This window comes from Podarcis raffonei, chromosome 11 (assembly GCF_027172205.1).
Source record: "Podarcis raffonei isolate rPodRaf1 chromosome 11, rPodRaf1.pri, whole genome shotgun sequence".
NCBI classification, from domain to species: Eukaryota; Metazoa; Chordata; class Lepidosauria; order Squamata; family Lacertidae; genus Podarcis; species Podarcis raffonei.
The window spans coordinates 58863195-58890164 of NC_070612.1; the positions used below are offsets into that span (position 1 = coordinate 58863195).

General features: G+C 44.1%; 1 protein-coding gene across 1 annotated transcript; it reads left to right on the top strand.

Moving 5' to 3' along the window:
• Nucleotides 1-26150, top strand: GOLM1 (golgi membrane protein 1). The gene is made up of 10 exons (XM_053408890.1): nt 1-93; nt 10461-10611; nt 11390-11569; nt 14391-14445; nt 15968-16070; nt 17049-17181; nt 19450-19618; nt 23606-23917; nt 25417-25539; nt 25881-26150. The coding sequence occupies exons 2-10, from the start codon at nt 10483-10485 to the stop codon at nt 25952-25954; spliced, it is 1278 nt and encodes a 425-aa protein (XP_053264865.1). The 5' UTR covers nt 1-93; nt 10461-10482; the 3' UTR covers nt 25955-26150.
• Nucleotides 26151-26970: the final 820 nt, after the last annotated feature.

The window sequence follows — 26970 nt, forward strand, 5'->3', positions numbered from 1 at the left end:
GGGCAGGGAGCGGCGCTCGCCCTGCTGCTCCTCGGGCAGCCGGCGGGAGGAGCGGGCCTCGCCGGTGAGGACAGGCGGCGCGGAGCGCGGAAGGTGAGCCCCCAAACGCGCCGCGCCTCCTCCAGCGGCCCTCTCCGCCTTGCCTCTCCTCAGACCCTGCCTTCTTCTGCGCCGAGAAAAAGGCCCTCTCCTTTCCCCGAGGAATGAAAGCGGGGCAGGAGGCGTCTCCGCGCAGGCCGGGGCTTCTGGGCGCACCGCGCACGGCCGGCTCTTTCTCTCTCTCTCTCTTGCGCGCGCGGTTCCGCGAGCCGCGGGTCTTCCTCGGGGCGCAGCGAAGTCCCCGCGCGAGGAGGGCGCGCTTGCTTGCCCTGCCGGCGGGGTCGTCTCTCCCTGCGCTCCCCTCGACCTTTCCATTTGGAGCGAGGGGAGGTGGGGGCGCTCCGAAGTCTCCCCACGTTCTTCTGGTCTGAAGGGGGCTCTGCCTTTATCGGGGGCTCCGATGGCGCTTTAAAGCGAGGTCAGCTCCCACCCCCCGCCTCCCAAATCGAGGCGTCCCCAGCAGACCCCCCCCCTTCTCCCACCAGACGAGAGAACGGTGGGGATGGGCGCAATCGGAATGCGCGCTCTTCCTTTCCTCGGGGAGCCTCACCTGCGCTTTGGCAATGTCTCCCGAAGGCTTTCCTGCCCATCTAAAAGTCGAGAAGAAGCGCAGTCCAGCAGGATTATTGGCTCCTCACCCCTTAAAAAGACTTTTGGCTTGAGAAGGTTGCAATCTGACATTTCTAGGGAGTGAAGTAGCTGGTGGTGGTTGGAAAATTAAACCTGCTCAGTCATGGTTGCTCTTAAGAAGAGACCACTGTTGACGTTGGCACCTCTGAAAGGGGCATGGAAAGAAGAAGGATGTAGGTTGTGGGATCTCATTACTTGTACTGGTTGAAAAAGTCATCCCATAAATGCAGGCTAATTCCCAGTTCTGGTTTATGTTTGAGATACTTCAAGTTGCCACGAATCCAGTTACGCTGAAGTCATTAATTGATTTTTAGGAGGGCCTACGGAATGTCTTGAGATTAAGACCCTACAGTTAAATAATCTACTCTGTGATTCAGATAGTATATACTGAGTGTTTCAGGTTGTGACATTTATTAATATGTCTTTGTGCTTTTGCGGGGGATTCGAAAATGTTGTTGAATTGCTGCATGGTATCTTTGAAGTATTTCCTCTTTGATGTTCAGATTCTCATATCTACTGTAGTATCTAATTTCTGTTAAACCACTGAGCCTCTTGGGCTTGCTGATCAGAAGGTCGGCAGTTCAAATCCCCTGACGGGGTGAGCTTCCGTTGCTCGGTCCCTGCTCCTGCCAACCTAGCAATTCAAAAGCGCGTCTAGTGCAAGTAGATAAATAGGTACCGCTCCGGCGGGAAGGTAAACGGTGTTTCCATACGCTGCTCTGGTTCGCCAGAAGCGGCTTAGTCATGCTGGCTACATGACCTTGAAGCTGTACGCCGGCTCCCTCGGCCAATAAAGCGAGATGAGCACCGCAACGCCAGAGTCGCCCGCAACTGGACCTACCGGTAATTCTCAGGGGTCCCTTTACCAAATCTTGTAACAAAAACACAAACTTTGGATTGCTCAGTTGGGCTATACGTAGCGCAGTTATGGAGATAGAAAAAAATTTAACTAGTTTACTCAAAATTACCCCCCCCCCCTTTTAGCTTCTAAAAGTTTAACATCACTTTGACAATACAGGTAGACTAGTTTTAACTTGATTTGCTGCTGTTAGCTATTCTTTTGGGTATAAAATGCTTGTGTTGCAAACACTGAAAGTGTTGGTGGTTATTTTGTATGCATTGCTTAAGCCCTCTCTTTTTTGTCCCGATAATACATAGATTAGTCTCAGTACTTTTAAGGAATTGAAATGCAGTACACTAAAGATGACACTAATGGTAGCTTTAAAACATACCACTTGAGAAGACAGGTATTTTCTTAAGAATTCAGCATTATTTTGTACATTGAAAAGTTAACAATTCAGAAACAAACATTTCTCATGATGAAGACGAGTTACCCTCATCATGTGGGCTGCAGTCAACCAATTTTATATGGCCCTCTAGGTGTATTCAAAAAACAATGCCGTATAAATACATTCTCTAAGCAAGTATCAGTAGTAAGTGACACCTGAGGGGGAGTTATTTATTCGGGAGTTGCATTATTCTGTAGGTGGATTACACTGCACGTGATTATGATAATGAGTGATGCTTTATTTTATTTCTGCTGTTAGACAGTGTGCAAATTATGACACAAGAATCCAAAAATTACGTCACTGTGCATCAGGTTTAAATTATTTACAGAGTAATTTCACTGCATATTTATGGAGGGAGCGGGAACCTACAAGGCAGGGCAATAGCCACTTCTATTGCCCTGCCATTTTGCTGCAGGCTGCATGGGAAGGGTGCGTGAGAAGCTTTTACTTCTTCCCTTCTGTTGATGATGCATGCAAGGGAATAAGATTGCCCAACCAATGTAGCTCTTTCTCTGACAGTGCAAAAGCACTAACGTGGTGCCCTGAAATCACTCAGCCAACTTTATACTGAGCATAGGATTGTCCCCTTAGAATCAAACTTCATGCAGACTGCGACTTCAGTTCTTTACATCTTGACTGTGAAAAAAATAGAACCATTGTAGTGTAATTTATTATGCTTTGATGGGAAAATATAGTTCATTACGGTGAGCATTTTTTAATCAGTTGGAATACATATGAAGGCTTGGATATTAACTTCTTCTTTGGCGATCACTCTTAACGGAGCAAGATTGTCTTCCATAAACACAGTTATAACAGTGGGTCCGTAAGTTACTGTGGAGGCCAATTCTGGTTCCCCACGTCCTTCCACAGTGGGGACATAGGTTTCTGGGCGGGAGTTGATCACGGCGATGGTTTGCCAAGCGTGGGTTCCTCTTAGCATGTTTCTCCCTTTCGTCCTAAGTTCGAGAGTCTTCAAAGCCCACGACACCTTCGGTAAAGGCTGTTCTCCAATTGGAGCACTCGCTAGCCAGTTGTCGGTGTTTATATTACACTTTTTAAGATATTAGCATAATGTTGGATATTAACATAATGTTACAGGCCACTCCAATCTCTGCCGAGCAAGAGTTTCCAGGGGTCTTGGCATTTAACTAGGGTTTGTGTTCCTTTGGAAAGTGGTACAGCAGAGACTAGCGTCTTTTTCAGAAATATGGTTTATTTTACACATATTTACATCTAAAGCCTTCTGTGGAGAATATGGCCTAAGAGTGTCTCTTGTTGCTCCCCTAGTAGCTTCAGCAAGCTTGGATCCAAAGCAGCAGCCATCCAGCCCCCACCCCACCCCCGCCGCTCAGTGCAGCCTCCAGCCAGTGCCTTCCAGTATCCCCCCTCAGTTTCAAAGGTAAAGGTACCCCTGCCCGTACGGGCCAGTCTTGACAGACTCTAGGGTTGTGCGCCCATCTCACTCAAGAGGCCGGGGGCCAGCGCTGTCCGGAGACACTTCCGGGTCACGTGGCCAGCGTGACATCGCTGCTCTGGCGAGCCAGCGCAGCACACACGGAAATGCCGTTTACCTTCCCGCTAGAAAGCGGTCCCTATTTATCTACTTGCACCCGGGGGTGCTTTCGAACTGCTAGGTTGGCAGGCGCTGGGACCGAGCAACAGGAGCGCACCCCACCGCAGGGATTCAAACCACCGACCTTTCGATCGGCAAGCCCTAGGTGTTGAGGCTTTTACCCACAGCGCCACCCGCGTCCCTTTCAATTTCAAAAGCCTACTGCAAAAAACCCACTTTTCCCCCATGATGACATCACGCCTCCTGTTACCATGGCAACTTCTCCCTGTGTGCTTTCTGCCTATGGGGCACCATGGTGAAATTTACTTGGAGTCGAGAGTGGATTTCATGCTCTTTATTCAGCTCATAGTAGTGAGGAATGGAAGTTCCCCCAAAATGTCAGCTTTATATACATTATTTACACAATGGGTCCCACGTGATTGGCTAATTCTGTTATTCTCCTGTACGCCAATCAGGTTGCGGATTCACTTCCACCTGGCGTTGGATTGGGTGGCTCCTGCGGACCAATCAGACTGCTGCATTCTGAATCCTATTCAACTCAGTACATAACATCTGGTTTCTTCAAGGACCCACCATCACCAGGGGGCCTCATGATGAAGTTATTCCCAGCCCTTTGAAAAAAAAATACTTTTTGGAGTTTGCTCAATTTCTGACCCTTCCCTGAATGTAGAGTTTATGGGGCTCTGAAAAGACTTCAGGGGATATTGGTGGCTGCATACTTATCTCTCTCTCTGTGTGTGCTTGTTTTGCATTGTGCATAGATCGGCAATGGATATGTAAAATAAGTGCCTCTAAAATGTACTGTACCCCAGGTTATGGGAACAAAGTAGTAAAGGGTTGACTGGGGTCTGTGGGAAAAGGGGAAGAGTGTAGAACAGCATGCATGCTCTCTCTCACAGACACACTCATGCACACACATACTCAACCATGTGCAGAGTTTGGTGAGGGTGTTTAAACTTCTCAACTACTTTTCTAAGTTCTCAAGATTAGACTCTTTTCTGATGTTTTGCTTATAAAAGCAAGAAGCGAACATAATGGAATGTTACTGATAAAGCAACCATCCATTCCAGGCAGGATCTTTGATAATACAGCAAAAGACAAATGCTTTTTTAAAAAATGTTATTTGGTAAAGAATAACCAATTTCAGTATCAATTACCACCAAATTCTTGGTTTGGTCAGAGAACTATGTAATTGTGGTTGTAAAGCAGTACTGTAGTACTATAAGTGTTACTCATTAACATTCCATTTACATTTCAAAAGGAAGCTTGGCTGTTAAAGCAAATAGTGTGTAAATGCGCCTTTTAGCAACCCTTGACACACACCTGGTTTAAGGTGGAGGAGCCTCTTGAGAGTCCCATGGACTGCAAGAAGATCAAACCTCTCCATTCTGAAGGAAATCAGCCCTGAGTGCTCCCTGGAAGGGCAGATTGTGAAGCTGAGGCTCCAGTACTTTGGCCACCTCATGAGAAGAGAAGACTCCCTGGAGAAGACCCTGATGTTGGGAAAGATGGAGGGCACAAGGAGAAGGGGACGACAGAGGACGAGATGGTTGGATAGTGTTTTCGAGGTTACCAGCATGAGTTTGACCAAACTGCGGGAGGCAGTGGAGGACAGAGGTGCCTGGCGTGCTCTGGTCCATGGGGTCACAAAGAGTTGGACACGACTAAACGACTAAACAACAACAACAACATCTTTGGATCACAAATAGAAGGCTTTTTGGGTTAAACAAGCAAGCAAAAAGCAGCAAAGCTTCAAAGTAGTTACTGAAAATATGAAATGTAATTAAATGGCACAGTGGCCAACACATTTTGGTAAAGACTGAAGTACAACTATATACCGGTAAATAAACAAACCATAATACAGATTATATATATATATATATTATATACATCATTCACTAATTATAATTTAACAATTTATGTTAAAAAGTAGACTCCCTTCTTAAGCATCACTTTGTGGAGGCATGTCCCCAGAAGGTTGCTTATAAATACCTTGAAGAAATTATTAACTGTTTTTATATTGTTTTGTTAGGTCCTTCTAGTGATTTAGTTTTTGTAAGCTGCTCTGAGCCAGTCACTGTCAACACTGAACTACATGGACTTGATATCAGGAGCTTCCCATATTCCTAATCTTAAAATACCAGTGAGTACACTGTTACTTGTTTTAGCGGCTAAAATTTTAACATATCTGACCTAGACAAATCCTGCCACCTCCTATTTGAATACAGTCAGTACTGCACTGTGTTTTGGATGAGTCCCAAACCAGAAAATATGTGTGCAAACCTTAAATTCCCCAGTGCAGCAAAGTTTTTCTTTACTGTTCCTCCAGTTGTCCTCTCCTGTCATTTGAACCCCTTTCCCTGCCTGTTGATTTGAGCAGGACTCAAGGCTAGAAATAGTAGCTTTCAAAATAGTTGGAAGACTATGCAGCAGACAGAAGTGAGCCAGACCATGTGACCAGGGCAGAAATGGGAGTAGAAGCCGCCATTTTTGCCTCTTGCCTTGAGCAATATACTCATATTTTCAGGGTTGTGAACTGGCAACAACATTGCATTCTGTTCCTTACAAACATTTCTTGTTTTGATTTGTTTTGGTTTATATACCTCCCTTCATCATAAGGTCTTAGGGCAGTTCACAGAATTGTTGGACACCATTGTCTGAGCCAGGGGTCAGCAAACTTTTTCAGCAGGGGGCTGGTCCACTGTCCCTCAGACCTTGTGGGGGGCCGGACTATATTTTGAAGGGGGGGAAAATGAACGAATTCCTATGCCCCACAAATAACCCAGAGGTTATTTAAATAAAAGGGCACATTCTACTCATGTAAAAACACGCTGAATCCCAGACTGTCTGCAGGCTGGATTTAGAAGGCGATTGGGCCGGATCCGGCCCCCAGACCTTAGTTTGCCTACCCATGGTCTGGGCTGTACATTTTTGTAATGCTCTTTCTGTTGTTAAGGAAGTTTCCTCTGTTTTTATTTGCTTTAATTTGTGTATATTTCAGAAATGTTTTGGTGTAAGGCTGTACAGAGAATATTTATTGATAGGTGGCTGTATACATTCATTCAATAAATAAATAAAACATTAGCCTGCTGTATTTGGGTTTAAACAGAAATGCCAGTGATTTCTGCCATGTGTTCCACAGATCCCACAGAGATTTATCCATTCTTGGCTTGAGTCTCTCCGTTTAGTGATTCAGCATGTACTTACCGGTCCTTCCTCTTTCCCTCCCATATGGAAACGGTGCCTCTAGGGAAAGACTTTCTCTTTTCCTGATAACTGAAGCAAGTCATCTGCAAGCAATGTCTACCAGCCGTATGCTGTCAGAATTATACTTTCTGATAATTCATCAGATAAATAGCCTTTATTTGTGGCATCACTTCTTTCAAGTATGATTTGCAGCATGCAGTAGACTAAGATTTGCAGTGTTTTTATTGTTGTTGGGCTTAACTTCAAGTCAGACATGGTAATGTGGAATATTTGCTTTCTGCCCTACACTGTTGGTTCAGTACAAATCATAAGGGGAGAAAAGGATGTGTTCCTTATTAAAAGACACTTTGTTTGGAAGACTTCCAGAACTGGCTTTGATGAAGCTCAGAAGCATTCAGTATCTCTTCATTCTTTTACCTTTTATATTTGACATAGTATTACCAAGATCCTCCTTGAGGATCTTGTTGATCCTAAAGGTAAACGTTAGGTCCAGTCGTGGAAGACTCTGGGGTTGAGCACTCATCTCGCTCTATAGGCTGAGGGAGCCGGCGTTTGTCCGCAGACAGCTTCTGGGTCATGTGGCCAGCATGACTAAGCCGCTTCTGGCGAACCAGAGCAGTTCACAGAAACGCCGTTTACCTTCCCGCCGGAGCGGTACCTATTTATCTACTTGCACTTTGACGTGCTTTCGAACTGCTACGTTGGCAGGAGCTGGGACCGAGCAATGGAAGCTCACCCCGTCGTGGGGATTCGAACCGCCGACCTTCTGATCGGCAAGCCCTACGCTCTGTGGTTTAGACCACAGCGCCACCCGCGTCCCTAGTTGAACATAAAGATTGCCTTGGAACATTGGAGAGGATAGTGATGATTAGCATCCACCCTGGCTTGTTGCTCAAGGACCAACCTATCCTCAGTCACACAATATCATCACCAGGAAAGGGGAGGAACACGTCATGGTGAAATTGTCTCTTCATTGTATTCCATGGCATCTCTTATCTGGATTTGCAGTGATTGATGTCCTTGCTGAAATGAGCTGTATGAGAAAGCAAAAGCATTCAATCCTAATAGGTCTCTCCTGTATGTCTTAAGTGTCTCTCTCCTTTATGTCTTAAGTGGAACCAGTAATTTGCTAAGCAAATATAATGCTGTGAGCGAGCCTGCCATTTCCTCTGGGCAGCTACTTGTTCATTATTGCTAGGTTGCTCTGCTATTCAAGGTATGTAGGGCCTATGGTGCTGGAGGAGACTCTTGAGGGTCCCATGGACTGCAAGAAGATCAAACCGATCCATTCTTAAGGACATCAGCCCTGAGTGCTCACTGGAAGGACAGATCCTGAAGCTCAGGCTCCAATACTTTGGCCACCTCATGAGAAGAGAAGACTCCCTGGAAAAGACCCTGATGTTGGGAAAGATGGAGGGCACAAGGAGAAGGGGACGACAGAGGACAAGATGGTTGGACAGTGTTCTTGAAGCCACTAACATGAGTTCGACCAAACTGCGGGAGGCAGCGGAAGACAGGAGTGCCTGGCGTGCTCTGGTCTATGGGGTCACGAAGAGTCGGACACGACTAAACGACCAACAACAACAACAAGGGCCTTGGGCAATTTAGGGCTGGCTGACCTGTGGCCCTCCAGATGTTGTGGGACTCACAACTCCCATCAGCCCCAGTCAGTATGGCCAGCGGTCAGTGATGATGGGAGCTGTCATCTGCAGGGCCACAAATTAGCCATCCTTGGCTTTAGAGATTACATTTATCATCCTGGGTCTGTGCTTGGAAGGCTGACTTTGGAACCCTGGTGTAATTTGCATTCCCTAATCTTCCTGCCTTCCAGAAGCTGATCAGCTGCATTCTGCACCACTGAACAGTTTTCAAGGGCAGCCTTAATAACTGCTGATGCAAGATGTAGTCTGATTTAAAAACCAAGAGATATGTGATCTGAACCAGGGGGGAAATCTTTGCCACAGCAGTGATAGAAGGGGCACTTTGCTCTTGCCTCAAAGGCACTTCTCTGTGAAGACCCACCCAATGTGGAATGGATAAAAATGGGCCTGGCTGACTGGTAAAGATAGCATATTGAATATTAATACTTCTTATTTAGTTCAAGCTTCGTTAATTTCATTGAGGCTTGTACTAATTCAGCTCTATATATTTGCTAAATCCCATTATATATCATGTTTTAATGGTGTGTTTAACACAAAGCAATCAACTGAACACATTATTAAATTGTTATTCTTTAGTATAATCTATTGGTTGCATTGCGTTTTGAGATATCTTATTTTAGAGAGAAGCCAGGCAATAAATGAACACAATTGTTCCTACATTTTCTATAATATTTGTGCTGAGGATTATAGTAATGGGTGACAGTAAGAACTTTTGTTAAACCTAAACTTTCATTCGCCACCGCTTCTTCCAGGGCATAGCAGGGTTTGTTGAAATGGAGTTTTGCTCATGTTGCCAAACGGTTGTTGAGAGTGAGGCCTAATTGACAAGGAAATATTTCTCTAAAGTAGATGCAAACGCAAGCATAACACATGCAGAAAGAGACAATTGCTTTTTTAAATGAATGTTGTAACAATGTGTTGTGTGAATGAAGGAGCAGAATAGTTAGTTTCCCCTTCCCTTGCCTCCAGATAATAAGTGTACAGTACAGTCAAACTTCGGTTTTTGAACAGCTCGGCTAACAAACGTTTTGGAAGCTGAACACTGAAAACCAGGAAGTGAATGCTTCTGTTTTCAAACGTGCCTCGGAAGTCGATTTCTCATTTCTCCATTTTCCCCATTGAACTTGCTGACAGCCCTTTGATCCTCGGTTTTCGAATGTTTCGGAAGTCGAAAGGACTTCTGTAACGGATTACAGTGGAACCTCGGGTTGCGAACGTGATCCATGCGGGAGGCACGTTCTTAACCCGCAGCGTTTGCAACCCACAGCACCACATTTGCGCACGTGCATGACACAATTTGGTGCTTCTGTGCATGCGCAAAGTGCGATTTAGCGCTTCTGCGCATGCGCAATTGCCGAAACCCGGAAGCAAGCTGTTCCGGTACTTTCAGGTTTGGCGCGTCTGTAACCCGAAAATGCACAACCCGCAGCGATCGCAACCCGAGGTATGACTGTATGTTCAAAAACTGAAGTTCCACTGTATAAGTTAGATAATTCCTGTGTAAAATTCAGAACTGATATGACATGATCTACCCAACTTTGCTGAGTGTTCCAGCTGAGGCGGCTCTCCCCTTCCCTAGCAGCTGCCATAGGGCTACTCAAGGAGATACAACTGAAGATGATCAAATATATCAGTTTCAGTAACTAATACCTTTTCTGCCTCATTCATTCATTCAACTACCTTAATCTTAAAATGATCTCAAGGTTTCATGTACAGTTAAAAAAATAATCATTGAGTGATGTTAATAGGAGATACTACGTAAAACAAATGGTAGAAACTTTTTAAAGACTATTTCGTTTGTTTACAGATTATATTTGTCTTTTGTTTATCCATCTTTGTAGAACAAGAGAACTGGAATTTATAAGATTTAAGTGTTGAAATCGACAGGATTTACTTCTGAGCTTGTAACTGGGCTGTTAGTGTCTCTGGTGTGACGTGGATGCAATTGCAAGTTCAGCGAAGGGAAGTGTAAATATGCCTTTCCCCCCTTTCAATCAACAGGTATTAACATCTTCACTTTGAGATGGTGGGCCTAGGAAACAGCCGCCGCGGGATGAAGTCTCCACCCCTCCTAGTCGCGGCACTTGTGGCTTGTATAATAGTTCTGGGATTCAATTACTGGATTGCAAGTTCCCGCAGTATTGATTTGCAGGTATTACTCTTCTATTGGTTTTCCACATTGATGGAATCAGCAAAGAGGTTTCCCTTTCTTCAGAATTGCAGTGAATTATTGAAGTTTAAAAAGCACTTCAGGGTTTCCAAATCATCATACCTGACAGGAATTTGGATGCTGGCCAGGAGAGCAAATAATGAGAGAAAAGAGAAGTGCCTGGGAAAAGGTTGTGATGATGGTAGTTAAATACTGAATCCTTCTCAACCAGGAAATTGTGGAGCTTTATGCTACCCTTGCTGCCTGCTATATCAGTGTAAAAAACTCTGTTTCTCTCATGCCTATGGATACACATATATGAACACAGACCCAGAGACAAAGTTGGGACTGGCTGTTTTGAATTAGTGTGTGGAACAACCACCCAGCTCCCCAGTGCCTCTGCCCCTTGGTCCATTTTCTGCCTTACTCCCTACTTAAGAGAAAATAGCTCCTTCTGTGTTCATTCTCTCTGTACTCAGTGTTTTTGCCTCACTTCCTGTTAACTACACACAATCCTGTCTGTCCCCAACCCAAGGAACAAGAATCTTTCCTCACATCAGCACTGATTATCAATATTCCTAGTGATTTTTCCCCCCTTACCATCCATTCTATCCCATGTTCTAGAAGCATTTAGCATGGGCTCACAGGTGACTGGTAATTGTGCGGTGTCCAATTTTGTTTTCTGCAAGCATAGAATGGGAAGTTAAAATTTTGATTACACACATTTACAGCAAAGATTGCCAACATTCTCTTCTGGATTTTTCTATCTGCTGCCTCCTAGAACCGCGTAATGGAGCTAGAAGGAAGAGTCCGCCGGGTGGCTGTAGAACGAGGTGCGGTAGAAATTAAAAAAAATGAATTCCAAGGAGAGCTGCAAAAACAGAGGGAACAGATTGACAGAATTCAGAGCCTGCATAACTTCCAGATGGAAAACACTAACAAAATACACATGGATGAGAAGGTGAGATCTATTTATTTATCCTTGTCGCTCTGATCTGGGCCTCTCTATGCAGCTCCTCCTTTGTCCTACTGCTGCTAAGTCGTTTTTTGCAAAAGAGACTGTGGATTTATCCAGTATTATTTTAGGGTCAAAAAAATCCCGGTACTGCGTCTCTTCTACCATAATGGAAAGGGCCTCGCCATTGTTGCTGTCTGTGAAAGGGAAGGTGCCTTAAAACTGTATAGATACTATTTAATATAAAATGATTATTTATTGAATAAAGAATACTCTTCCAAAGGAGCCCAGGGTGGCAAACACAACATTCAAAACAATGAGGTTAAAAATAAAAAGGCATTTTAAAGAGAGTTTATTATTACATACACACCTTGTGCTGTAAGCAGCTTCTTGAGGGGCAAAAAACGTAAGAGGAAAACTGAGGTGGGGTGTTGTGAAGATGGTATGACAAGCTGTGAGACTAACAAACAGCTCCTTCCACATTGCGAGGGATGTGAAATGTCATGCTTGGTGGGATCATTTCCATCTACTGGCAGATTGGATTAACAGTCTGAACGTTGATTACTAGCCGTTTCTCCACAGTGGAAGAATTGTAGCACACTGTCCTTTGAGTGGTTGAGTCATAGCTGTTACTTCATCCTAGAAAAACCTCAGTATCTAGAATGATCCTAAAAAGGTACATGCAAATGTACACATTTTAGCAGAGAGTCTGCTGTGGAAGTGCCCTTGTGAGGTTTTTGGTAGGTTTCTTGGGCTCCATACAAATGTACCTGCAAACGCAACCTGGTGTGCTTTTTCTCCACTGCAGAGGGATGGGGGATTTGCCCAAAATTGGATGGAAGGATTGGCCAATTCCTTTGTACTGCAACTATGTACACTCAGGAGCTCCTCCAACGCTCTAGAGCAGTGGCTGCCAATTAGCTAAGTACTGCAGACCTCCCCTTTTTCAAAAGCCAAGCTTTTGTTATGTGAAAGGTGCCACGGACCTCCTGGGTGGGTTACGTGGGAGCCCAGGGGTCCACAGACCACCAACTGGGAGCCACCGCTCTAGAGAGGGTCCTTGGTGTCTACATCAGGGAGAAGAGGAAGAGAAAGACTGGACTGCAAGCTGCCTTCTGCCCTTGCAACCAATGGATACAACTCAATGGCCTTGATTCACAGGCAGCAACAAGCCAAACCATGCCAGTGTGTGAAGCCACAGGCACTCATAGTAAAAACGGCAGCCATTTTGTTCCTTGCTTGGTCATCCTGCTACTGCTGCACTGCCTGGAGCTAAGCCAATCTGTATTGCTGCAGGCAAAACATGAGCTGTAGGCCAAGGTTTGTACTGCTTGTAGTTTGGGGGAGTCTAAACATCAGCCAGGGTGGGGCCAACCATGGCTTATCCATCTGATACCTATAATTCTGTATTTGCACAGTAGTCAAGCACAGCCTTGATCATAATAAACTGACACATGTATACTACAGATATACAATGAAGTAGTTTGTATGCTCTGAATTGATTATTTTTTTATGTAGCTGTTCTTTCTCCAGGAAATTACTACCAGCAGGATTATACCATCTGCCCTCCAGCTGGAGCAAGACATTTTTGCAAAACTAGCTACAGTTCAACTTTGTGATCCGATATCTAAGCTCTAGCTGTAATAAATGAATCGGCTCTCTTTTTTACACAAACAAGGGCTTGCTGTATTATTTTAAGAACAAGATTTAAAGGAGAGCTAATACAAAAGGCCTTCTGTGTTTGCTGATCTCTCCTTCTCCTGCTGCCTGCATTAACTTTGTGCAGGGTTAGCTACAAGGCGTTTGCCAGATCTTATGCCCACATAATTAAGCGGAGTTTCCTAGCTAGTTTGAATTTGAGCTCCATACGGCTTCACAGGATTTTGTCAAAGCAGCAGCAAATGGTACCAGCCTCCTCAGTGGTCTCTCTCTTTGTGAGGAGAGTTTACACACACAGTTTTAACTTGTAGGCTAAATTGAGGCAGCTTGATAAGGAAAGAGCTTCATGTTTGGGGATGAATTAAAAGTGCAGTATACCGATTTGCGTATTGTTGCTGGATGCTTTGATGATCCTGAGAATCACAGCTGAAACAGTTATAATTATTCATGTATATCATGGGGAGGCAAACTAAGGACCTGGAATCGCTGCGTGGATTGCCAGCACACACATTCTTTTGATCTTCCTCCCTCTCTCTCACACGGCAGTGGCGCCTCCTCCCTCCCTCCTCCTGGCTTCTCCCTGCCCTGCCTAGAGGAGGGAGGGGGCTGGGCTTTGTTGGTGCCAGCAGCAGTGCTTCAGCGGCCACCATTTTAAGCAGCCTCTCTCTGGAGCCCTTTCGCTTGCCACTCATTGTCCCCCTGCTGCCACCGGCAGCCCCTGCCACTCGCAAGACACAGGTAAGCAGCCACTGGGGCTCCTGGTGCTCTTGCATCATTCCCCCCCCCCAAATATAGTCCAGCCCCCACAAGGTCTGAGGGACAGTGGTCTGACCCCCTGCTGAAAATGTTTGCTGACCCGTGATGTATATTCTACCTATCCTTGTGCTAATAACCCCCGAAAAAGATGATTCTTTATGCCACTTGGGGACAATTTTTTTGTTTTCTTAAAAGTCTACCCAGCATTTAGGTAGCATTCCAGTGGAGTCTTCTTGTTGGCCCCATGGCCAATCTGCGATCTTAGCTCTTTTGATTTTCCTGTCTGGTGAACATAGGCAACGAATACATAGGGCTGGGATAATGTAGAAATGGAAACCATTGTTTTTCAAGCACTCAAACAATTTCTTTCTTTCTTTCTTTCTTTCTTTCTTTCTTTCTTTCTTTCATACAGGCAGTGCTGATGAATAACATTACAACAAATGAAAGACTGATCCAGAATTTGAAAGGTAAATCTCAGCAAAGCACCATCTGCACAGCAATTAAGTTTGCTTATTTTTATACCTTTGCCCATTGTATGTCTACTGATACATTTCCCCCAAAGCTGGAATAGTAGGAAAGTATGGGGGCAGCTGTAGCTGTTTCAGAATGTAACCCCCCCCACCCGCTTTAAACAGAGACAGAATAAAACTGTGGGACCTAGAAACTTACTACTTGAAGACAGAGCCTTGGGTCAACCTAGGAAATCCTTTTTTTTTATTTTCTTAAAAGCAGCCGGAAAGGGACTCTTTTATTAGATCAAGATTGCCATTGTGGGGGAGGGTTTTGGTTTTTTAAAACCTTTCTCAATGCTGTTTTTCTTATTAATATTGCCATGGTGCCCCTGCCAGCTTCTGTTTGCTCAATTGGGGATAGTTTTGGGAAAAGGGAATAATCATCAATTAAATGCCATGGTGTTAGCTCCCTCTCTCCTCCCCCTGTCCCCCAGTGCAATAGCCTCATTTCAAATTTGGCTACTTATGGCTGTGTTTTCAAAAATTTAAAGAGAGCTAGACATGGCTGTCTCATCTAATTATGCACTTAATATAGTTCTAATGTAGCAGTTAATGATATGAACTGTGATGAGAGAGCTAAATAAATAAATCTTATTTAACCAGACATCAACGGATAAATAACTGTATCCAGGGAGGAGAACCTTCATCTTAAAAAAAACACTGATTTGTGAGGGACTTAAAGGTAGTTGCAGGAGGTAAGGTCCACAAATCTCAAGGGAAAAGAGCCAGGTAGAATAGGAATGGAAGTCGTAGGCTACTGGATTTCAGGCTAGAATCATTCAAGACTATAAGGATTAACTCAAAGCGTTATATGGAGGAAAATACAGTTAATACTCTTCTTTTAAAAATGTGCATTTTCAATATTCTCCCAGTATTTTTTGGTGCAAAAGCAAACAAAATAACCCAAAGTGCTTTTTCTTCTTTTGGAGGGAGGGGGAGCTTTGGAAAAGTAGGGGAGGGAAAAGTAGATCTGCACTCAGGTGAACAGAAAATTCTTCTTGCAGATGGAAGTTGGGATGATAGCTTCATGGTCCCTCCAGTAATGCTTCTAAGGCTGTATTCCTTATCAATTCATGTATAGGGTGATAATCAATTGTGCCCGTTCACCAGCAGAATAGGCTTCTGCTTGCACACCAGAACTTCTGTTACCCGCCCCCCCGCCCCCGCTACTGCCCCCAAACCTGCTCCAGATTTTGGGGGGCAGAAAGGAAGGAGAAGTCGCCGGGAGCAAATGGAAGTCTGCTTGTGCCGTATGGATTTCACAGACACCAGGCAGTAAACTCCGTTGAATGTAGTGGAATTTACTAAACATGCATATGTTTGAGCTACACAGGTCACATAAACCGAAAAGACTGAAGCAGCGTTTTAATCTAATTACTATGAATAATTGGTGAAATAAATAAGAATGTTCTTTCCTACTCATCGTTCATTATTTTCTCCTTCTGCTTGTTTTTAATAAAATTTAATTTTCAATCAGAAAACTTGAGGGGTCTGCAGAAGGAATGTGGAAGGCTCCAACTTGACATTTACAGGTTTAAGAAAAACCAGACAAACCTTCAGAAAAAAATTACATATGACATGTAAGTATGTGACGATTGGCCAGCTTCTGTATAGGCAAAATGGCCACAAGCCAAGTTATTCAAGCACTAGCTTTTGTTACATATTTAGATTTTAAACAATATGTTTCCTACATTGAAATCAATGTGATTAAATATATAAAAATCAGGTTTGCTGTTGTAAATATTTTGCTTCACTGGCTCACAAATCTAAGAATTTAATTATAATACTGTACCTGTGAACAAACCAAAACGACAAAGGTTGGGTACAATTTCGCATTTAAATATAGGATATTTCTAACTTGCCTTACCTACATCCCTCCTCGGTTCTGCTGGCTCCTGGGTCTACCAGAAAAGTATATCTGCTAATGTAGCTGGATTGTCATCACGGCAACGACAATTGGCCTCCAATTGGCTGAGTGGTGCAGAGAGTTGATTGTCTCAGGAGATTGGCAGAAATGTCTGCCAGGGTCGGACAGGAACAAGTGCGGCTTTGAGATTTTTGGGACCTTTTTTAATTGCTTGAACACTTTTTAATTGCTTGAACTAAGCCCTAGTTGCTAATGGACCAGCCTGTACTAACTTTAATCAGGGAGTAGGAGAAGTGAAAAGCAGAAACGATGCAACCAACTAAAACACTCAAATTCAGCAATTGGCAATACATTGCTGGTAGTCCTGTTTCAAAGATAGCCTCTCGGTTAACAATATACACTAGTAGATGGGAGGTTACTCAGGACCACGAGGCCCTAATTCTGCACTTACTGTGCAAAGCTATAAATCTGCCACTGAGCCTGCACAATTTGTGACTGTACAAGCCCCACGAGGGGCTCAATAAACCTCCAATTCATGATCTCTTTAGAACTACAAAAACAAGGAGGTTGTCAATCAGGCAGAAGGCAAGAGTATGTGTCTGACAGGCTGTGTTTGACTTTGTGGGTTTCAAGTTGTGCAGATCTTTCGTGTTTTAAAGATCACATTTTACATTCTGTTGCTTGGTTCTAGGTCTCAATGTATCAGTCAGATGAAGGAACTGAAAGAACAATGTGAAGAAAGGATAGAAGCAGCCTGCAAGAAAGGCAGTCAGATACCAGAAGACATGAAGAATAGTTCGAAAATATTAGAGAGAAATGATCAAGTAAGTTTTTAAAATTTGTTTTAGAGGGGTATTTATACACAAATTTTAGGTGAACCAGGCTGGCTGAACTGATTCAGGCCGTTATCCAGACCTCTATATGGGGCTGAACAACTACAATTGTTGATGGCCCAAAGTAGGAAGAAGGTAAACCACAATACTTCTCTTCCCATCTCCATTTTTTGAATGCATATTCTTTCCATTTGTTGCTTCCTTGACCTTTTGGAATTCCAGTGTGCTCATTTAACTTTAGAACTGCCAAACTTTGGCATGCTTATCTAACTCCCCAGTCCGGTGACTAGAATTATGTTACAGCAGCAACTTAAAAGAATCAACATTGTTTCAGTTAAATTATTTAAGTTCTTGAACTTAAACAAGGAACTTTCAGTTCAACACCTGTTGTTTGAAGATTTCTGACACCTTCTTCCTTCAAAACCTTTGACCCTCATTTTTTTTTTTTGTAAATAGTATAGCTCCATTCTATGCCAACAGGTAAACTTCCTCTTGCTTAACTGAGATTTTTTGTGTGGACATAAAATCATTTGTCACCATAGGTGACAGGGAGTGGCACATAAAAGTTGTACTTAGTACATTTTCATAAAGTTGTGAAGGTTTCCGGAAATGATTAACCGTAAAAAGTGAGTTTTTATAATGCGTTTAAAAATAAAATTGCTCACAAGTATCCAAATAGCTTTCAAAGTTTGTTCCTGTAAGTCGTCACGTTGCATGAAAGCCAAAATTACCTTCCCTTCATCTCTCTCTCTCTCTCTCTCTCTCTCTCTCTCTCTCTCTCTGCCAACTATATGAGAGAACTCTGACTGAATCACCTGAAGTAATAATCTTTTGAAAGCTGGCATGGGGAGGAAGAAGGCTTTGTTCTCCCCACTGCCACAGACCTGATCCAAACATACAGGATGCTTGTTTTCTTTTCCCTCTGTCGCTAATAGCAGCTCTATGGGTGTCCCCCCCCCCATAGGGTTATGGGGAGGTTGACTCTCCTCATACAGCGGCCTTGATTAAAATTGTCATCCCCCTGCATGAGCCTTTCTTAAGAGCAGACAATTATGTGGAGAGATCAATCACAAATCCGGTTAGATCCTGTCACAATGTGGTAAAGCTGAAAACTACCTTAGTCTCTTCTGATTTCAGTAGGAGAGAAAAGTGTTTAACTTGCCGCTAGAAATTAATGGGACCTGCTCCCCAGGTCATAGGCATGCGGTGAAATATATGCATGTAGCTATTGTCAAATGTTGGGACGTGGGTGGCGCTGTGGGTTAAACCACAGAGCCTAGGACTTGCTGATCAGAAGGTTGGCGGTTCGAATCCCCGCGACGGGGTGAGCTCCCGTTGCTCAGTCCCTGCTCCTGCCAACCTAGCAGTTCGAAAGCACGCCAGTGCAAGTAGATAAATAGGTACCTGTAATGGAAATTGGGGGTTGCTCGTGCGTAAGTTGCCGCCACTCTTGGCAAGGTTGCCTGGATAAACCTTTCCCTGGCTGGACAGCCCTGACTCCGCGGCTGTCTCAGTCACTGGCAGAATCCGTCAGTGTGCGTTTCCTGAACTTCTTCCAACATAAAAGTTCCTTGACGGATAGTCTCCGCCTAGCCTCCCTGCGCGGAAGTCTTCTGCGCAGGGTGGGCGTGGGCAGTGGAGGACCTGTGCTCTCCCCGCTGGTCTCTGGCGAAGAGTCCTGGAGCCATCTCTCCGAAGCCCGCCTCTGCCCGCCTTTCTCCCTGGTGTCACACTGATTTCCTTCCCCGGCTGATGAGTCCCCTCTCTCCCTGTTGGGCCCTTCTCCGGCATCGCTTGGGAGCCTTGCCTCCACTCCTGGCTCCGATGGCAGTTCCCTGACAGTACCCTTCCGGCGGGAAGGTAAACGGCGTTTCCCTGCTCTGCTCTGGTTCGCCAGAAGCGGCTTAGTCATGCTGGCCACATGACCCGGAAGCTGTACATTGGCTCCCTCGGCCAATAAAGCGAGATGAGCACCGCAACCCTAGAGTCGGTCACGACTGGACCTAATGGTCAGGGGTCCCTTTACCTATTGTCAAATGTAACTTCTTCCAAACATAGCAGGCTGCATTATCTTGTGGCTTGTGAAGCAGCCACAAGAAGGGAAAACAGCCGTGTTTTACTGTCATTCAGTTTCTAGCAAGGACTTTGTTTTAATTTTGCTGTGAAACCACTTAAAGTAAAAATTCTAATAGTAGATTATTCATTTGCGTTGAAGAATTGTATGAATCAAGTAGGGCTGTTTTTTTGTTTTTGTTTTAGATAAATATTCAAGAGCCAACAGAGTTCGGGCAGCGTGACCTGACAAAACAGGGAAATGAACTTCAAGGAAAACATTACATCTCTGATGATTCTTTGAAACTAGAAATCTCAAAGCCAACGCCACCCAGCATAAAAAATGTGGCAGAACTAGTTTATCAAAGAGAAAAAGGTAAGTGTTGTAGCAAAGATTACCATTAATTTCCAATCTCTTTATCAGGGGTTAGCATCTAAAACAAATACAGTGGTGCCTCGCAAGACGAAATTAATTTGTTCCGCAAGTTTTTTCTTCTTGCGAGTTTTTCGTCTTGTGAAGCACGGTTTCCCATAGGAATGCATTGAAAATCAATCAATGCGTTCCTATGGAAACCGCTTCAGACCAGGTCCGGGGACAGTCTGTCCCCCGACCTCTTCTGAAGGCTGGGGGGGGGGGGACAAGGGCTTTTCTTCCCACCACCAGCCTTCAGAAGGCTGTTCTGAAGGCTGGCGGTGGGAAGAAAAGCCCTGCTCCCCACCTCCCGCCCCGCAAGCTCCGGGGACAGGAGGGCTTTCCTCCCGACCGCCAGCATTTTAAAAGCCCCCAGGACAGCGGAGACTTCTCCGCTGTCCCGGACAGCTTTTAAAATGCTGGCGGTGGGGAGCAAAGCCTTTCGGCCCCCGCCGGCCTTCCTGGACCTCTTCTGAAGGCCGGAGGGGGGCGAAAGGCTTTGCTCCCCACCGCCAGCATTTAAAAGAGGTCCCCGGAGATTTCCCTATGGGCTTTCTTCTTGCGAAGCAAGCCCATAGGGAAATTCGTCTTGCGGAACGACTCAAAAACGGAAAACTCTTTCGTCTTGCGAGTTTTTCGTTTTGCGAGGCGTTCGTCTTGCGAGGCACCACTGTAGTCCAAAACACAGAACAACTTTGCATGAATAAGATTTGTTCCCCAATACAAAGTTGTGACTTTGGCCAGAGTTGAAACAGTGATTCTATCACTTTCAGGCTCTCAGGGCTACTATCTTAACAGTAGTCATGTTGTGAGCTTAGCAATGCTAGAAATATAGGTATGTGAGTGTTCAGTTCTTGAAGCGATGCTTTCATTGCCTGTAAAACAAGGGAATGTGCTTTCAGTTTTCGTTGGGCTCCCGCCCACCCCACCAATGAATGAAATATGGTCACAGCTAATGATGGGGATCCTAGACAGGGCAATCTGGTCCTGGGTTAAAACCATTTTCCAGGTGTTTGATTAGTGGCCTCATTTTCCTTCTGTTTGCTGCTAGGTTTTAAAAGGGATTTTCCCGTCTGTAATCCAAACCAAAGACCCTATTGTTTGCAAGGCATTGCTGCACCGGTATTTTTTCACAAACTCAGTCGCTGCTCACATGACATTTGGAAACACAACAGTGTATCTCCCTTGTTTATAATGCCATTCCATGCTGTGTGTCATTGCAAAGCAGGAAAGGTCTTAAGTCACATTTGCTGTACTGTATCTTTATCATGTAGTGACATGGGTGGCGCTGTGGGTTAAACCACAGAGCCTAGGGCTTGCCGATCAGAAGGTCGGCAGTTTGAATCCCTGCAATGGGGTGAGCTCCTGTTGCTCGGTCCCAGCTCCTGCCAACCTAGCATTTCGAAAGCACGTCAAAGTGCAAGTAGATAAATAAGTACTGCTCCGGTGGGAAGGTAAACAGCGTTTCTGTGTGCTACTCTGGTTCGCCAAAAGTGGCTTAGTCATGCTGGCCACATGACCCAGAAGCTGTCTGCGGACAAACGCCGGCTTGCTCGGCCAGTAAAGCGAGATGAGTGCCACAACCCCAGAGACATGCACGACTGGACTTAACTGTCAGGGGTCCCTTTACCTTTACCATGTAGTGTGGAAGTGGCTATTGCTTGATAGGTCACTGTGTGGAACAAGGGTCTCCCAACATTTTTGGACCCCTGTGCACATTTTGAATTTGAAGAGACTGCTGTGAGCACCAGCCACAAAATGGCTGCCATGAGGAATGTGGTGTAACACAAACCACCCCGACAACATGATTATATATCCACACACACACACACACACACACACACACACACAGTGAGTTGCTGGCTAATCAACAGGGATCATTCCTCAGTATTTGGAAAAATATACAACACTCACTGTACAGAAATAGTTTCAGAAGGTACCTGCACATCTTGCCTCTTAACTTTCTTTCTTGGAGGACTAGAGATGATTATTTAAATGATAGCTCAGACTTTAGGACACCTGCCCTGCTGCACCAATGAAAGAAAGCCTTTGCAGTGCTGCCTTGGTCCCCCCTAGTTCAGATGGTTAATGCAGAATAATCATCACAGAGGAGGAGACTGTACTCCCAAAATTGCTCCAAGGGAGCCACTACCACAATCGCACACATTCTCTCCCTCATACAAAGTTAAGGCCTGGGGGAAAGGGCTTTCAAGTTAAGTGCAGCGGGACATTGAGAAGTAACATTCAGTTGAGGGCAAAATGGCAGATAAAACTTCTTCATTCCTAAATGTACATAGCTGCATGTGTGCGTGCAGGTGTACATACAATACCATTGACCATACCTACCGCGGGTATGTGGCCATCAGTTCGAAAAAGGTTAACCACCTCTGTTGTAAACCAACTGGCCTAAGCAAGTCTATGCTTGTTGACTGCTGTTACAGTGAAAAATTTACTAGATCCTAAGCTGCTTTTCTGACACTGCATGCAACATTCCACTCCTCTCTTGTTGATCAGTCTGTTGCTCATGTATCTCTGCATACCATTTGGGCATTGACACATCCTGTCCCAAGCTGTCCTCTGAAGATGGAACTTTGTCCCAAACCCAAATGAGATTCCAGATCCTGCCCCCCCCCCCCCGCTTTTGATGCACCTCCTTGATTAATACCCCCCTCAACTTTCTCTTGCCTTGAGGATGGTAGTAAAATCTGCTTACAGCAGGTAAATAGACTCAAGTGAGTCATACCTGTACTGCGTCATTGTGTATTTTGTGCTGCTATTTGTGAGATGAATGTTGAACATCTAGCTCGTGAGAGAAGCGTATAAAAATCTGCACCCATTTTGCTGATCTTAAGGAGAAATATCCAGCTTGCCCAGAAAACTCTGCTATATGTTCACTTGCTGCTTTGTATTTACTGATTTTCCATCTTTATTCAGAGTCCTTTTTAAGGGATTGCAGGTGTGGACATTGGGAGGTTTTACTGAGTGAAAAAGTCCCATCTCATTCGCCATCATGCTGATTCCTAGACCCCGCCCAGTAAACATGAAATAATACAAAATACACCTGGTGAAAGTTCCTCTTTATTTATCAACTATTACTATCCATACTCTGAAAGTGGAACAGCCCATTGGAAGCAGCAAAACCGTACACATTGCCAGTTTCATATTAATCCTTCAGTATCATGTACCTTGGGACGCGGGTGGCGCTGTGGGTTAAACCACAGAGCCTGGGACTTGCCGATCAGAAGGTCGGCGGTTCGAATCCCTGCGACAGGGTGAGCTCCCGTTGCTCGGTCCCAGCTCCTGCCAACCTAGCAGTTCAAAAGCACATCAAAGTGCAAGTAGATAAATAGGTACTGCTCCGGCGGGAAGGTAAACGGTGTTTCCGTGTGCTGCTCTGGTTCACCAGAAGCGGCTTAGTCATGCTGGCCACATGACTTCGGCTCCCTTGGCCAATAAAGCGAGATGAGTGCCGCAACCCCAGAGTCGGCCACGACTGGACCTAAAGGTCAGGGGTCCCTTTACCTTTATCATGTACCTTGCGAACACCTCTTCCTCCATTTTATACTTGATTTGACTGTGCTGGATAACAGGACCTAATGAATGAAGAATGTTTTGGCATGGAGGATCTCAAGTCAGTGTAAAGGTTAGATCAGGTTGCATGCCTTCCAGATCTTTCCTAGCCATATACTTTCTCAGTCCATGAATATTAAAAGAGACGCTCAGGATGGTCTCCAGAACTGGAACAATGTGTTCAGTAAGTGTCTTGTATGACAAGCTTCCTTTAACCAACCAAAAGACTGCAATGGACTTCTGGTTTCAATAGCTGGTGTGCCCATTCTGTGAAACAAGTTAGGCAAGGAAAAGCAGCTTAAGTTTAAAATACTTAAATTTTCATGCCAATCCCATTCTTGCACTGTGTTCTTATTGTGCTTTTACAATTGTTTACAAAAGGAACTGCTTTTGCTGTCAACGAAAAGGAACCCAAGGAAGAGGAACACTCTCTTGAACAGGACAACCTACAAATAGCTGCTAAGCTTAACGCAGATAATAAAGGTCTGCCCCCAGAACCAGGAATGGAAGAGAAGCCGTATGAAGAAGTTAAAAATGTACTTGAAGTAGCAGCAGAAAAGCAGGCAGGCAAATTGGCAGAAGTTATGCGCCAGCAAAATGCCAATCAAGCAAAAGCAGACGATGAAGAAGTTGAACGAGAGCACCTTTTAAATGATGAGCTGCAGCAGGATGAACAGGAGACCAGAAAGACTGGTTAGTATAAAGGCTTGGCTGCTGTCCAGGAAGGACATATTTGAGGGTATAAACAAACAGCAAAGGAAAAATATAACCAGCTGTAGTTTGACATCTATCACTCCTGAAAAACTGTGTTTTGGGTGTAGCACTTGGTGTCAAACTTCCATTCCTGTTTATAATTAATAGTTATCGCTGAGGAAGCAGAATGCCAAATGTTTGCTTGTTTTCCTCCCCACAATATTTGAAGTATATTATTTGTCTATCTACCACTAGAAACAAAATGGTGGAGCATCTTTAGTTCCAAAACCATGTTTAGAAGTGAGCTTGTTTCACTTTGAACATACTACTTTCCCTCTTTGTGCTAGAGGTTATCATAGGGCAGGAGTGACTAACCTTGTTTGGGCAGCCGGGCCAGGGGTCAGAGGTCAAAAGTGTGTGTGTGTGCCCAGTTTATTAAAGACAGATTTTGGGGAGGTCTCAAACAACTTGGACCTGTAGGAATGGTATTTTTCCCCCAGTGGAGGAAGCCTTGAGGGCCTCACAACATAGGAAGTCAAAATTATTTTTTAAATAAAACATTTTGTGAAGAGGATGTCAATTTTCTTGGGAGTGCTGGATGCAGACCATTCCTGCAGTAGAGCAGTATGCTACACATCCAAAACTCATTCTACTGCATTGACAAGGCCTGGGTGGCGCTGTGAGTTAAACCACAGAGCCTAGGACTTGCCGATCAGAAGGTCAGTGGTTCGAATCCCCATGACGGGGTGAGCTCCCGTTGCTCGGTCCCTGCTCCTGCCAACCTAGCAGTTCGAAAGCATGTCAAAGTGCAAGTAGATAAATAGGTACCGCTCCAGCAGGAAGGTAAACGGCATTTCTGTGCGCTGCTCTGGTTCGCCAGAAGCGGCTTAGTCATGCTGGCCACATGACCCGGAAGCTGTACGCCGGCTCCCTCGGCCAATAAAGTGAGATGAGCACCGCAACCCCAGAGTCGGCCACGACTGGACCTAATGGTCAGGGGTCCCTTTACCTTTACCTTTAGCAGGTTTCTAAAATAGATCATCCTAATTCCAAACCCTAAGGGAGGACATGCCACCCAGCCTCTTGCTAATTGTTAAAAGAACCTTACCTATTGGTAAGACGAGATCATACAGCAGACCCCTTGGAGGAATAAAGAGGTGACTATGAGAATATGTTTGATTTAGCATGCCACTAATGCAAATATTGCCTGTATCTCAAAGAAATGATCAGGTGGCAAGAATTTACCAGGGTATAAAGGTGTTAAGAGACAAATGAGCACTATCAGGTATTACAATATTTAAATAAAACCATTAGTAATCTCGCCTAACTACTGAAAATGTAACGTGCCTATGCTGGTTGGTTGGTTGGTTGACTGATTGATTGTAATGAGCCAAGAAAGCCCAGTGTTAATATTTGAAATACTGAATGCTCTACAGTAAAAGACAACTTTTATATTCAGTAAGATTCATAAAAAGAATTATTCTGACTTGTCTTTGCAGGTGAATTTGGAATCAAAACAGCAAACCAGGATAACGTAGTGGACTACAATTTAGAAATGAACGAGGCGGAATCTGAAACAGATAAGCAAGCTGCTCTTGTTGACAACCAAAGTAACTTTAATGGTAAGTGGTGCATTTTCTGTTCTGAAGGTCATAGTTCTCAAAGATATTCTAGAATACCTTAAAACTATTTTGCACAGTGATCAGTCAGATTTTTCATTAGTTCAGTGACATTTAAAACATTTTCGAACTGGGTATTTAGCGAACTTTGTCCTAATTTAGCAACATGGGACGTCACCCTGACAGCTGCCATTATGTTGTGAAAAACTGTCAGTTGAAAATATGTAAATTTTGCACGATGACCAACATACAGGCATAATGCTTATGTTTAAATATTCTGTGATTAAATATCTAATTAACCGAACTCTATGTATTTAGAATTTCATAAAATTTCTTCTTTTCAGTCCAGAAACTTGAAGATCCCAACATGCAAAACCACTTATTTAAGCTTGGCGAAGAACATCAACAGAGGCTGTGAATAATGAGTTGTTGCAGGAAACAACTACAAACACTGAGACAAGGCTTGAAACCTTCAAGGCTTGAAATGTCAGACTGAAGCGGATCAATTAGGGTTTATTTAAATAATTTCTGACCTTATTAACTTGTCTCCTGATGTAATGTTCTTACTATTCCTATGAAGTGTGCCATGAAAACATTTCAGGAGGAAGTCTTTTTTTTAAAAAAATTGAATCTATACCTGTTCTTCTGGTTCTCCTTGAACTGTGACAAACCAGTTTTTAAACACTGAAATATTTGCCCATAGTAGTAGCCAAGAGCATGATTTATGATCTTATTGCAACTTGAAAACATGGAGAAGATGAATCTACAAGCCTCAGATAGTATCAACTATTTCTTACGAAGTATCTTAATGTAAAACAAATCTCAGTACTCTAATCTTATCACACAAATCGGAAAGAGCATGGTACTGAAGTGGAATCAGTATAGGGTCATAGAACTTTATACCTGTTGAAATTCATCCTTGACCGTAGTGGTGACCCTTAAAAATAACAGGCACATAGTAAATGTGGTACAAGTTTGTTGCTCCATAATCTTTTTTCATGTTTATCAGCTAATGGTTATATCCAGTTGGTGCCCTTGCACAAGCACTTTTGAGGCAGGGGGTGGATACCCCCACCCAAATCCTAACCCCTCCCTCCAGCTATTGAAAATCTCTGGAGAATCCCCTAACCTTCCAGAACTGTCTTGGGGATGCTTGATGGTAATAACAAAAATGGCCTCCTTTCTTTTGCAATTACCTTCCACTTGTGGCATAAGCACAAGGCTAACCAATTAGATATGCCATTACGTAGCTGATTTTGATTACGTCAATAAAACAGCCTAGTCTTTGTGAAATGAAAACCTATTTCGATCAATGGTGAATTAAATTAAAGAGTAAAAAAACCCAAATAGCCTGGTTGATGGTATCTTATTCCAAGTAAAACATACTTCAAGGGGAAACAAAATGTACTATACAGTGTGTCTAGGTCTCCTATT

Coding starts and splice junctions, on each gene's coding strand:
- GOLM1 (XM_053408890.1), top strand. CDS start 10,483: ATGGTGGGCCTAGGAAACAGCCGCCGCGGGATGAAGTCTCCACCCCTC. Junction 17,182..19,449: donor TATTAGAGAGAAATGATCAA/GTAAGTTTTTAA, acceptor TTTTTGTTTTAG/ATAAATATTCAAGAGCCAAC. Junction 25,540..25,880: donor CAACCAAAGTAACTTTAATG/GTAAGTGGTGCA, acceptor TCTTCTTTTCAG/TCCAGAAACTTGAAGATCCC.